This window comes from Mandrillus leucophaeus, unplaced genomic scaffold (assembly GCF_000951045.1).
Source record: "Mandrillus leucophaeus isolate KB7577 unplaced genomic scaffold, Mleu.le_1.0 Scaffold371, whole genome shotgun sequence".
In the NCBI taxonomy this organism is placed as follows: Eukaryota; Metazoa; Chordata; class Mammalia; order Primates; family Cercopithecidae; genus Mandrillus; species Mandrillus leucophaeus.
In genome coordinates this window covers 914,899-929,123 of record NW_012103932.1, presented here as the reverse complement: position 1 = coordinate 929,123, position 14,225 = coordinate 914,899, and the positions used below count along the sequence as shown (strand labels likewise).

Sequence of the window (14,225 nt, the reverse complement as noted above, 5' to 3'; positions counted from 1 at the left end):
TGTGTCTCTGCCAGGCTTTGGTATCAGGATGATGTTGGCCTCATAAAATGAGTTAGGGAGGATTCCCTCTTTTTCTATTGATTGGAATAGTTTCTCTTATCAGGAAACAGGGTTTGAGAGCAGACAACCTGCCTGACCAGAATTTATTAGGTGGGAATTTTCCTTGTCCTAATAAGCCTGGGAGTGGTACAGGAGACCGGGGCTTGTTTCATCCCTTCAGCTACAGGAGATGGGGGCTTATTTCATCCCTTTAGCTTCGACCATAAAAGATGGCACGCCTTTAGGGGGTTGTTCATAGGCCTACCCTCAGGGCGCATTCTGTTTCTCAGGGATGTTCCTTGCTGAGAAAAAGAATTCAGCGATATTTCTCCTATTTGCTTTTGAAAGAGGAGAAATATGGCTGTGTTCCGGCCAGTTCTAAGTTACCTCTCTTGTTCCCTGAACATCGCTGTTAACCTGTTCTTTTTTTAAGATGCCCAGATTTCATATTGTTCAAACACACATGCTCTACAAACAATTTGTGCAGTTTACACAGTCCTCACAGGGTCCTGAGGCTACATTCATCCTCCTCAGCTTACGAAGAAGATGACTGAAGGGATTAAGAGATTAAAGTAAAGATAGGCATAGGAAATCACAAGGGTATTGATTGGGGAAGTGATAAGTGTCCACAAAATCTTCACAATTTATGTTCAGAGACTGCAGTAAATACAGGCATAAGAAATTATAAAAGTATTAATTTGGGGAACTAATAAATGTCCGTGAAATCTTCACAATTTATGTTCTTCTGCCGCGGCTTCAGCTGGTCCCTCCGTTCGGGGTCCCTGACTTCCCGCAACAAGTACCCTTTAAACAATTGTATCTAATAGTCAGTGTATGTTTGTTATAAATATTGAAAATAAAACCATGAGAACCTAAGGTAGACAGTGTAGCAACTTTCTTTAAAGGGTCATTGCTGGAATACCAACATAGGCCTCATCCTTCCTCCCTGAATCTAGGCACCATCTTTTCAAAAGGAGTGAAAAGAGCCTTATACATCTCTTGTCTTTTTCCCCGCAGAAGGTGAACGGGCTTTGCCATCAATACCAAAGTAAGTACTGCTTTTTTTTACTGTTATTTTGTTTTGTTGGGAAGTTTAAGGAAATTTCCATGCTTTATTCATTTTCCTAAAAAAATTAAATTCAATATACATGATCAAGGAACTAGGAAACAATTCTAGAAAGAAATCAAGTCAGTTTTAAATTTTATTAAGTATTTAGTCTTAATCAAAAAGTTTCAATTTTTCCTTTAAGTTCTATGGGAGAGCTAAAGAATAATCATAATGTCGAGAGCCTGTTGTTAAACATTTGCTTCATATGTTATTGCTAATCTTTACAAGAACCTGAAAATATGTGGCATTCTGGCTATTTTACAAGTATGAAAATTAAAAGAAATGATTTATGTTAATTTTCTTGTTTATTTCCTGAATTTCATAGTAGGTGTGTTGATCTACAAAATTAAAAGAATCAAATAGTAATACCAAAATAACTTATATAATTTTATATTCTCAGCCAATTTGCTAGGAACTGGGGACTAAGATATGAGTGCTAAAATCTAGGCAATCAGATACACAGGTAAACACACAGTTATAGCTGTGTGGTAAGTGCTTGCAGAAATGTTTGCACTTTCCAAGACACTAAAGAGAAACAGTGAGCCTAAGAGGCCACTGGAATAGAGAGGGTAAGGCCTGAGCTTTGTTCTGTCCCTCTCCTTGTTCTCCGTAGCCAGTCCATTACTATTTCCTCCAGTTCCATGTTCTAAATGGATCCATCTGCTTCACCACCTTCCCACTGTGTCTCCCCTGTGTTTAGCTATCTGGGCTACCCAAGTACACTCCTGTGTTGGGGGTCCCCAAGATCTGAGTCACAAGACTCAGCTATGATGTATTACAGCAGATAGATACAAAGCAGAATCAGCAAAGGATGAAGGCGCATGGGGTGAAGTCCAGGGAAAACCAGACAGAAGCTTCCAAGGGTCCTTTCCCAATGGAGGCCACAGGACACTCTGAATTCCCCAGCAGTGGATTATGACGACCTGTGTGAAATGTTGCCTACTGAGAAAGCTCGATAGAGACTTGGTGCCCAGGGTTTTTACTGGGGATTCTTTATACGTGCACACTCTGCCTGGCATGCATCCAAACTCCAGACTCCCAGAGGGAAAGCAAGAGTTCAGCATAAACCACATTTTTTGTACAAACATTTTAGGCGTAGTGTACCATACCTGTCAGGGGATGGTGGCAACTCCGTGAAAATCCGAGTTCCCAGATACCAGGCAAGGGACAATCGTGTAAAGTCAGTCACAGTCCTGCTACATTAACTCTTTTCTGTGTACTTCTGCTAAATCAGTCTCTGTCCAGTGTTGCTCCTTAGCCTATCCGTGCTCTGTGCTACATACAGCTTGAGGAAGCTTTCCTAATTAAATATCTTAGGTGACCTACTCTTGCTCTTAGGATACTTTGCAGTATTCTTAACCTAGCTTTCAGGAGCCCATGTGATTGTTCCCTGCTCAGTTTAGCCTTGGTTTTTGTTACTCCTCATACTATTCCTCAGGTACACTGAACTTTTTTTTGAATTCCGGGAGCAAACATCCTTTCTTTTCCCTGAAGGTCATTGCTAGTATTTTGTCTTTGCATGATTCACTCTTCTTCCAACCCGCTTTTCCTTACTAAGCCCTACTCATCTTCTAAGTCTCATTCTACATCACTTCCTGTAGAAACCTCATTGACCCACCCACAAGCCAGGAGAGCATCCCCATCATGTTTTCCTATGATCGTTTCTAGTTATTAATTGCCAGAGTCCTAAACATGGCCTTTTAACCTGTCTGCCCTCCCTGGGCAACCTGGCGAGTTGCTGACAGCCAAGGTCATATGCAGTACTATGGGCCTCGCGCAGGCAGGGTCTGCAAGTGGCTGGTGCACCTCTAGCTTTGGACAGTGCACTCTACAGCATCAGCAGTGTCTGATAGAGGTTCATTTGGGGTCGTATCAGGGCAGGAACTAATGTTTATTTAGTGTACCTTTAGTTGTGGGAAGTTAAGGGATAATTTTGGGATTAAAATCAAAGCTGGTCAATGTGGTGTGTTCCTGTGGTTCTGAGGCTGAGGCAGGAGGATCACTGAAGCCCGGGAATTTGAGGCTATGGTGTACTGTGATCATGCCTGTGAATAGCAACCACATTTTAGTCTGGGTGACTTCGTAAAACTCCACCCCATTTCTTACAGACACACACACATATAGAGGAATCGTGAACATAGGTATGAAAGTGAGTGAGGAAGGTAGTACATTAGAAGTGTTAACAGATACAGGAAACTAAATAAATGAAGCAAACTTTACAAGAGTGGAATTTCCACAAATCTTAAAGCATCAGGACACCATTATTGCTATTGATCAGATAAGTGCTGAAATCCAAGCTATCGTGATAAAGTTGCTTAGCGACAGCATACATGATTGTGATGTGGACAAAGGAAAACCCCAGTGTTTTGGCAACAGAGCAAGGAAGGAAATGATGTAATTTGTTGATTTAAAATGTGTGTCCTCTGACTGCCCAATATAGTTCAAAGGTAAGTTGTGATAAATCATGTAGCTGCAATGGAAGAGAAAGTAATGAGTTGTTAGAAAACAATTTTGATTAAATTTTTATACTAAAGATATAAAATTTCAGATATTTGGTGAATTCTGTAAAACGAACACAAGTCTATGGCTGTTTGCCGTGATTATTATAGAGATTATACAGTTTCACATTAAATAGTTATAGTGCTTCAAAACGATGTACAAGTTGAGCATTTCTAATCTGGAACTTCAAAGTTCAAAATGCTCCAAAATTTGAAACTTTTTGAGACCAACATGTTGCAGCAAGTCGAAACTTCCTCACCTGACCTCATGTGTAACAGGTTGCAGTCAAATCTTTGTTTTGTGCACAAAGTTATTTAAAATATTGTATGGAATTACTTTCAGGTTACATGTATAAGGTGTATATGAAACATAAACAGATTTCATGTTTAGACTTGGGTCCTATCCCCTAGGTTCCTCATTATGTATATGCAGACATTCCAAAATCCAAAACATCTGAAATTTGAAACACTCTATCTAGTTCCAAGCATTTTGAATAAGAGATATTCAACCTATATTGTTTTCAGTGTCAGTATTTCATCTGGAAAAGGTTTGCTTTTATAAAAAGACCAGGTAACTTTGACATCTAAAGACTGTGTGGTTCCTTTTTTCCCTGTATTTTGTGTTTTACTAACTGTACTTGCATTTTTTAAATGGCAGAAAGACTTTTGGCCAAAATTTTATTTTTTGTGGGTAAATATGTAAAACTAGCATTAAACCATTTCATGAAGCAAGTAGCAAGATACAGTGAGATTACTTTTTTAAGTATGTAAGTAATAGTACATATTAATATATTTCTTGATAATTTTTTACATGCCGTAAGTTTAAGAAGGACCAGTCATCCTATAGTATTTCATATTATGTTTTAGAGAGCAAAATTCACTTCCAGGTGTATGGTTTTTCTCTTATAACTTTGGGGCAATCCTTTACTGTGTAGCGTTTACATTTACATTTTTATTTAACCTATTCATACCAGATTAAATTGTATTGCATTGTTTTAAATTATTGTCAAGAGTATCTTTCTCACAACAGTTCAACATTCCTTCAGTTGTGTATTTTAATTTCTGATCTTTAAAGCATTAAAGCAGCCTGGCTATTTTAATAGAATCCAATTTTTAAAGAAATCACCTGTCTAAATTTTGTCTTCCTCATCCAAGGCAGTTCCCTACTTGATGAGGCCGAGTGGTGGGGTCCTGGGGAAATTGCAGGGCTTACAGCTTTGCTCTTGTCTGTCACAGGTTGGCCAACAGCGAAAAGCAAGGCATGCGGACACACGCCGTCTCTGTGTCAGGTAAGGGGGCTCTAGGTAGCAGACCTCGAAAAGCACTCTCATGGGGTAAGATGATCATAGATGTCTATTTTTGGTATAATTGCTTCATTCTAGAATAGCTTATGAAAATAAGCATTCTGGCTATCCAAATTTGCATAATTTTACCATCATTAAATAGTTTTCAGTATGGCTCATAGATTTTATTTTTTTAGATGGGACATAGGTAAAATACCAGATCACTCAGCAAGTTATATAGAATTCCAAATTATTTTTGGGTTTTAATAATATCATGTTAATCATATCCAGAATGAAGTTGCCATTATAATTTATCTTTGCAATTCAGTAGAATATACTTTGCATATTTATTTTTTGAAGTTCAGGAAATATGAGATATTTTAAAACAATTTTTGTATTTCACAATTAATATGCTGTTTGAATATTGCTTTTTTAAAAATATAGTTAAGATACTGGCATGAGCATTATCTTAACTATTTGCTGGTGCGATTGTGTTGTACTTTCCTTGGTATGTTTCAAAATAGATATGCCTTTTTCCCCATTTAAAAATGTGGGAAATAAAGGAAAGGGGGAGGATGAGAAAGCATCTTCTGTGGGCCCATTTGATATCTTAAAATACATATGCACATATATACATCTGTATATGCACATATATACATACATAACCGTATACGCACATATATAATTTGTTCTTATATATGTGCATACATATATGTTACATTTCTGAAATAATAGTTTCCTTTTAACTTTAGCATCTCACTTAGAAAAGACCCAATTCGTGTTTATTTTGAATCAGTTTTTTTTGAGACAGAGTCTCACTCTGTCGCCCAGGCTGGAGTGCAGTGACGCGATCTCAGCTCACTGCAACCTCTGCCTCCCAGGTTCAAGCAATTCCCCTGCCTCAGCCTCCCAAGTAACTGGGATTACAGGCACCCACCACCACACCCTGCTAACTTTTGTATTTTTAGTAGACACAGGGTTTCACCATATTGGCCAGGCTGGTCTCAAACTCCTGATCTCAGATGATGCACCTGCCTTGGCCTCCCAAAGTGCTGGAATTATAGGTGTGAGCCACTGGGCCTGGCTTCCTTGTTTGTTTTTCTTTTTAATTGTGCACAAATGTCCCATAAGCCCTTCCTCAAGAAGTATTCTTGCTTGTATTTGCACACTTGGCAAAGATACTCAATAAAGGTGAATGATGTGTGATACTGCCAAAGTCCTACTGCTTGAGAAATCATTGCTCACTTCCTCATTAAGTAGAAGGTTGGAGTGCTAGAGCTGGTCTTATGGACAGCTTCGGGGTTGCCAGCATGTTCTCAGGTAACAGTTAATCATCCTTATAAGCCTAGTTGTGACTTCATGGAGTAGCCCTAGTTTCCAGTAGTGACACTGGGGCACTAAACAACACTCAGCGTTTGCATTTGTTCAGTCTGTGGTGGGTACAGAGAGTTGGCGAACTTGCCAGGCCCTCATGGAGTTTGTAATCTAGTTGGAGAGAGAGAGACCACCACACATGCTACAGTCATAGGAGTCCGGAGGAGGGAGCAGCTGCTGGGCGTCAAAGGATGTTCTGTAGAGTAGCTGAGATTTGAGCAGGGCTTTGAATAACTCACAGGCCCTTTGGTCCATCTTCTTGCCAAACTGTAAAGCAGCTTTTGGGATGAGCCCTGGGGACTTCCCTTTTGGTGCTTGCCACACACTGTCTCCACAGTCTCCCCAGACTTGATCAAGAGAGAAGGGAAATGTCCCATTATGTTAATAAGGACTATTTCTGGCATCTGTCTTTGGGTAACAAAATAATGAAATGTAATAAAATAGGCCCCAGCAGTACCTTCAAATCTTTTTCCTCCTATTTTACTAATCTCTTTTGATCAATACTCTCCTTTCAAGGTTTAAACCTCAGATGTGTCTTTTAGCAGCTGGTCACCACCAAACTTTTGGATTTTACTTCTTCCAGCCAACCCCCACTTTATGATCTCAGTGTTTTCATCCTATTTCAGAACCCCGTTAAGAATAAAGTTAGCTGGCATTTTATGAGTACTTTTGTAGATACTGTGTTCCAGGCTCAGGTTTATGTTCTGTGTTCTTGTATATGTATCATCTCATTTAGTCCTTACAACAAATCTATAAGATAGTTTTTCTTATTGTATAGCTGAGGAGACTGTGTCCCAGAGAGGTTAAATAATTTGCCCAAGGTTACACAGTTGCTAAAATCTGGAGTCATTATTCAAACTCTAATGTCTGGCTTTAACACCCACCTGAATTACTTGTGATCCTGCTTTCATTGTTTCTTCCTAGGTATTCCTTAACTAGGAGTTCATACTTCAGTACCTTCTCCATGTTAGTTCTTAGATTGCTACCATGTTGATTTAAATAGGCAGTTCTCTGGTCGGAAACTTTTAGTAATAATTTAGTATCCATCAGATGAAGTTTGGGCTCCTCAGCTTAGCCCTCCAAGACCTTTCATTATCTGCCCACCACCCACCTTTCCAGTCCTCCCTCGCCTCCTCATCTACATTGTTCTTTAGCCAAAAAAAGTTGGTGGCTGTGCCTCTCCCAACCTCCTTATCTCTGTTGTTCTGCTTGAGCTATTCCATCCAGACTTGCTCTTTTCATCATTACATGTAAAAATATTTTCACTTTCAGAGTTAGTAATACTTCTATATATGACTGTCACTTAGGTGATTTAAAATCCAAGCAAAGAATAATTGGTGTCCAGTGGATATTTAATGACATAGCATTAATTGTTCAGTCTCTTGTTTGTCCTTAGTCATTCTACCTACTACTTACTCACTTACGTGGAAACCAAACAAGCGTGGCATATTTCTTTTCTTGCATTCCGGCCCTCCCTCCCTTCCTTTCTCCCTTCCTTCTTTCCTTCCATCATCCTGACATTCAATGGTGTGTTATGTTTCTATCTTCCACAAAAACTATAAAACGTAAAAACTGACCAGCCTAGCTGGCCAGGAACCAGTGCATTGCATTTAGCCCCAAAGCTGGTAATTGACATTTCTAGGGACATCTTTGTTAAGCCAATACCTAGAAAAACAGTAATATTACTAAATCCCAGGGTTATTTCTTACCTGCCAACCTGGAAACACTGTACTATGTGGGATGTAGTGCTGACACACCATGGCAGAGGCCCTACTGCTCCTGGATCCTTGTGATATTCTGCATGTGCTTCTCCACAGTGAGCCTGTTCAGTGTCTAGGATAGTAGGGTGAGGCTGCAATCAACTATATGCCAGCCAGAATTACTTGTTTTTCTGTCATACGATAGCTCATTTAACCCCTAACAAGCCCTAAGGGATTGATGAGACCTCACTTTTACATTAATCCAACCAACAGGTAGTTCTTGAGTGCCTGCAGCATGCCAAGCACAGAATTCTAGATACTGGAGTTTACTAGAACACAAAGCCACGTCCCTCCCTTTATGGAGTTTACGTTCTTGTGAAAGAGTCAAGCCATAGATAGTAAATTAAAATAAAGCAGGTAAATTGAGAGCAACAGGAAAGCTGTTTAAAATTGTGATCTGTATGACAATAAACCTGTACATGTATTAACTCTTGTGGGATTGTAAAGCCCTTCATAAATGCTAAATATTATTTAATCCCACAGTGGCCTTGCAAGGTCTTTATTGTCTCTCCATTTCACAGATACAAAGAATTAAATTCAGAAAGGTAAGCAAACTTGTTCAGTGTCACACAGCTTGAAAATGATGGCACTAGGATTGGAACTCAGGTCATTATTACCCTCTAGGCTCTACTGCCTGTCATGAGCAATTTGAGAGTTTACTCCCCTGTACTGATGAACTACTGTTACACTCCCAAGTGTCGATGAAGGTGGAGAGTCTTTGTGGGATTTGTCTGGCTCTCCCATTTTTCTTCACAACCAAAGAGTTCTTACCTGACCCAAGCCTGAGTTCACATGTCAGTACCTCATAGAAACCTTTCTTGACTACTTTAAGAAGATCTGGACTCTTCCTCCTCAGAGCACTATACATTTCTCTCTCATGCATAGTCCTAAAATGGATGTCATTGTGTTTTAGAAACCATCTTGTCCATAAAACCATGAACCCATTGCATGTAAAGACATGTTCTGTTTATCTCTTTATTTTCTGGGATATTAGTTTTATAATTGTTTTTAAATAAATCCATTAACTCCATAAGGTATGGAGGTATGCTGGGACTTAGAGGAATGCGTTCTGGGTAGTGGGAATAGACAGCAGAAAGGCAGGAATGTTTGGAGCAATGTCACTGGGGCTCTCAAGGGGTTACCTGTAAGCTTGTCACTGTAAGTTGTTCTAGATTTTTTTCCTAGGAATCATTGTAAATAGTTCTAGATTCTTTCCTAGGAGATATTGGGCAAGGGAGGAGAGGGTAACCAACAGAAAAAGTGAGAGTCTAGATAACTTTAGGACAGTTTGCAGCTCTTAGTGGATCTCTCTTGATGACAAATAAAGTAATATCCTTACATTCCAGAGAGAAGATACCAGGTACTTTTTCATTATTCATTGCAAAATAAAGGTAGTTATTGGATCACCTTCAGTAAGATTGCAATGACAGTTGATGTTGAATATATGAACAGTGTATCTTTGAAATTCACACAGTATTTCTCTATAAAAATAAGTGTAAGATTAACAGAGATTTACAAAAATATCGAACAGAACAACATGTTTTCCTGCCTATATTCTTCTGAGAACCTAAAGAGGTCTTTTTTTAGCCTAATTATTAAGTTATAAAGAAACTTGTGCTTATTGTGGAGCTCAAGTACAACTTAGAACATATCTGAAATTCGAGTGCTGCAGTCTTTCATAAAGTATGCTGAAAGAGGAGATGTGGCATCTACGGGGAGGGGGTGCTTAAACAGTGGTAGTGTGGGTTAAAATTACCCTAGAAATCAGATAGTTCCAAATCAGTGAGTAAAGCTGTATTTTAAATATTTTGAAGGTATAAACTTGGGGTTTTTGTTTGGTTGATTATTGTGTTTGGGTTTTTTTTTTTTTTCTTTTCTAAAATAACCAAGCCCTTGATCAAGCAGTAAAACCTTAATTATGACCAGAAGTACAAGATAACACATGATAGTAGTACCATTGCATTATGCACATGGCTCTTGTTACGTATTTGGATTACACGTGTGGGACTGGAGATAATACAAGTTTTCTCATCTGTATCTCTGTCATGTAAACCAATGTAGTGATCTTTTTCAAATGCTTGATTTGATTGTCTCTAAACCCTTCATGCTAAAGGACAATTATACTACTTTGTGATACTTTTTTTTTTTCCCCATTCTGTCACCCAGGCTGGAATGCAGTGGCATGATCTCGGCTCACTGCAACCTCCACCTCCCACGTTCAAGCAATTCTTCTGCCTCAGCCTCTCAGGTAGCTGGGACTACAGTTGTGCACCACCATGCCCAGCCAGTTTTTGTATTTTTAGTAGAGATGGGGTTTCACCATGTTGGCCAGGCTGGTCATGAACTCTTGACCTCAGGTGATCCACCCACCTCAGCCTCCCAAAGTGCTAGAATTAAAATTACAGTCTTGAGCCACCACGCCTGGCCCTTTGTGATACTTTTTCAGTATTTGTTGCAATTTAAATAAATTTTTAATTTTCTAACAGATTATTTTGGTTCAGTTGTTTATCATGCAGCATAATTTCCTTTATGTAAGATTACTTTTAGGTTTTCCAGGTTAGTGACTGGAAATTATTCTGAACTATTAAAACATCTAATGAAATAAATGTTATTTGTATTTTGTATTAAGCTGCTTCATTACAGATTCTAAAACAGCTCACTTGTATATGCAAAGGTGGTTTGTAAACTGTAAAGTTCTATAAAATGTAAGGTGGTATCATCTATAATAATTACTGCATTTTATCTCTTTCTGTGTGGTCTCTGATGTACTAGGTTTGTTACCTATTCATGACTATGCCACTTATAAATACAGGTGGTTATTTACATATGCATGTGGCTTAGAGATCATGCCTGGCCCATCCACAAGTGTCATTTTGTTTAAACCTCATGAGAGTCTTCATAATATTTTCACCTTACACATGAAATTAAGACACTCAGAGCTGAAGTGGTTTGGCCAAGTTCACACACCTAGTGAGTAATAGCCTGCTGGAAATCTTGATCTTGGACTACAAGGTTTGTTCTCTTTACATTAGACCATATTGACTCATTTATTTCTTTTTTTTTTTTTTTTTTTTTTTTTTTTTTTTGGAGACACGGTCTCCCTCTGTCACCTAGGCTGGAATGCAGTGGCTTGATCTCAGTTCACTGCAGCCTCAACCTCCCAGGCTCAATCAATCCTCCTGCCTTGGCTTCCCAAGTAGCTGGGACTACCGGTGTGCACCACCATGCCTGGTGAATTTTTATATTTTTTTTGTAGAGACAGGGTGTCCCTATGTTGCCTGGGCTGCTCTCAAACTCCTGGGCTCAAGCGATCCGCCTGCCTCTGCCTCTGAAAATACTGGAATTACAGGTGTGAGCCACCGCACCTAGCCTATGTTGGCTCATTTCTAAAGCTTGATGATATAAATGTGTGGAAGGGAATAATACTTTGGAAGAGTTTGAGTGTGATTCCATTAAGGTTCTTTTCCCCCCATTTATTAGGAATAGGATAGTACTGACTCAGTTCCAACTTTTTCATTAAAATTCAGAAATGTGCCCTGTATTCAAGTTTGAAAAAGGTTCTTCTGTCTAGTTTTACACTCTAATTTCAATTTTGATAATGGTGTGGGTTACCAAGGTAGCCTCTGTTGCTGAAAGCTTGATTTAAATGCTAGCCTTTAGGAATTAAAAGGGGAAAGAAAAGAAAAAAAAACTGCCCTAATTTTAGAGCACTATCACCTGTTATATAAGTAGTTCATTTTTTTCCCTACCAAATCCAAGGGACACTGAAAAAATTAAAAAGTAAAACTAAATTTAGGCCAGGCACAGTGCCTCACGCCTGTAGTCCTAGCACTTTGGGAGGCCAAGGCAGGCAGAGCCCAAGAGTTTGAGACCAGCCTGGGCAACATGGTGAAACCCTGTCTCTGCAAGAAATGTAGCCAGGCGTGGTGGCGTGTGCCCATAGTCCCAGCTACTCAGAAGACTGAGGTAGGAGGATCCCTTGACCCTGGGATTTGGAGGTTGCATTGAGCTAAGATCACCCCACTGTACTCCATCCTGGGTGACAAAGAGAGACCCTGCCCCCTCCCCCCCAAAAAAACAACTAAATTTTAAAAGATAAATTCATTTTTGTGAATTATATGATTTGTGACATAATGTAATCAAATTAATTCTTCTAATAATTTTTATGTGCACAAAGTACTAGGTGTTGAATGTTATTGACCTATTCCTAGTACCTGGCTCACTGGAAATTATTCTCGTTTCAACAGTCATGAATAGTGTTTTGTAGTCAGTCTGGTATTAGGAGAGACTCCAAACCATTGAGAAGTGTACAGTTGTCACTGACTTCATACAGACAGACTGGCTGATCGTGTTGTGCATGAATAAGGAAGTGAATAATCAAAATAGCCCAGCTGTGCTACCTTCTTTCCTATAGCCTTCCCTCTCCCACCATTACATCATTTGAACTCCCTATGCCACTACTGAGATTTGGGTGTTCTTCTTAGTCATACCCTTTCTTCTACGGGTTCTAAAGCAGTTGAGAAGAATACTTGGAAGTCATGTAGGTTTTGAAATATCAACATCGTATGTTGTTAAGTAGTATCTTGAAAAAGGACCCAGAACCACTCCTTCACCCTTGAGTTGAGCTTCTCGTCTCAGCTGCAGTCAGTGCAGACAGTGCAGACAGAAACTCACAGACCTCCCTGGCAAGGGGTAGCCTGAGGCACTTTCAAATTTTTAAAAAGGCTAAATGAAAAGCTGAGCAATAATGAGTACAACAAAAATCTAAAGTGGATTTTTGTTTTTATAAACTTGTTCCAGCCCACAGAAATCCAGCTCAGTCTTAAAATTTTGTTTCCAGAAGAGATTATTCCCATCTTCTCCCAAGCAGCCTCCACGCTATAAAGGAGAAAGAAATATATGAGAGTATTATAAACAAAAATGTATTTTTGTCTTTATAAAATAAATGCTTCACAGTTGGCAGTGTTGGGTATACTTGGCTCATGAACCATCTTGATCCTCTGGCGAAACTTATTAACAATAATTAAACTTCTCAGTCTTTTTTAAAACGTGTTACTAAAACACAAGAAGCCCAAGTATCATCATCTTACCAAATATAAAATAAATATTGCTAACATCAAAAGGCCTAGTTTTTTTTTCTTTGAAGAAAATAATTTTAAAGGGAATGCTTGAAAGTTTAAAATATAAATTCTAGAATTTGACCTCAAGTCTTCCCCCACCCAGTTTGTAGCTTATAGCTATACAATAATTGTGGGTTAAAATCAAACTGCATGAGTCAAGACAAAATATTTTTGATACCTTTACAAAGAGGAGACCATGGAAATGAACAAATATTAAGTGCCTACTGTGCTTTTGAATTTTGAGTTTTTAAAACTTTTTATGGAAAATTTCAAACATATACAGAAAAGAGAGAATAGAATTGTATCATGATTTTTCATATCATCATCACCCAGATTCAGCAACTAAAATCTTCTGGCCAATTTGCCTCCATCCACTTCTGCCTCCATCCACTTACATACACACATAATCCCTACTGGTTATTCTAAAACGAATCTAAGGCATATTTCACCTATAACTATTCCTAAAAGATGAGACTCTTTTTTTTTTTTTTTACAAAACATTATCAGCTATCCAGTCAGTGTTCAAATGTCCCTTATTGTCCCATTTTCATATGTGGTTTCATCTAAACAAGAGTCAGACAAGAAGTACTTTGTGAATTTGCTTGCAGCATCTCCTGTATGTGTCAGCTAGACCTTGTTGATTGTTTGTTAACTAGTTGCAATTAATCTGTTGAAGAAATTGTGTCCGTTTTCCTATTCTCGTTCTGGATTAGGCTGATTACATCTCTATGATGCTGTTTTGTTTAACCTATTCTTTTCTGGCCCCTTTATTTCCCATAAGCTGCTTGTTAGAATCTAGAGAAGTTTGATCCAGTTTGGGCTTGATTTCTGCCCCGCCCTGCTCCCCCACCCCGCCGCCAAGAAAACTTCATAGGTGATGTACATCTGGTTGTTCTTTGTGATGTGAAGACTAATCAATGGGTTTAGGTCCCATCATTCTCTGATCCATACATGGGAACGTCCCCATGAGCATTTCACCTAATAGTTTTAGCAGCTATTGACATTAATGCTTAGGTTTCATCAGAGGCCACAAAATGGCACCC

General features: G+C 38.9%; 1 protein-coding gene across 1 annotated transcript in view; it reads left to right on the top strand.

Annotated features, from left to right (window-relative positions):
* PTK2 (protein tyrosine kinase 2) overlaps positions 1-14,225 on the top strand; it is a 342,995-nt gene that overhangs the window by 182,265 nt on the left and 146,505 nt on the right. Inside the window, exons 14-15 of the mRNA XM_011990150.1 lie at positions 1,057-1,087; positions 4,882-4,934. Of these exons, the coding sequence (XP_011845540.1) occupies positions 1,057-1,087; positions 4,882-4,934 (84 nt within the window). The remainder of the gene's footprint in view (positions 1-1,056; positions 1,088-4,881; positions 4,935-14,225) is intronic.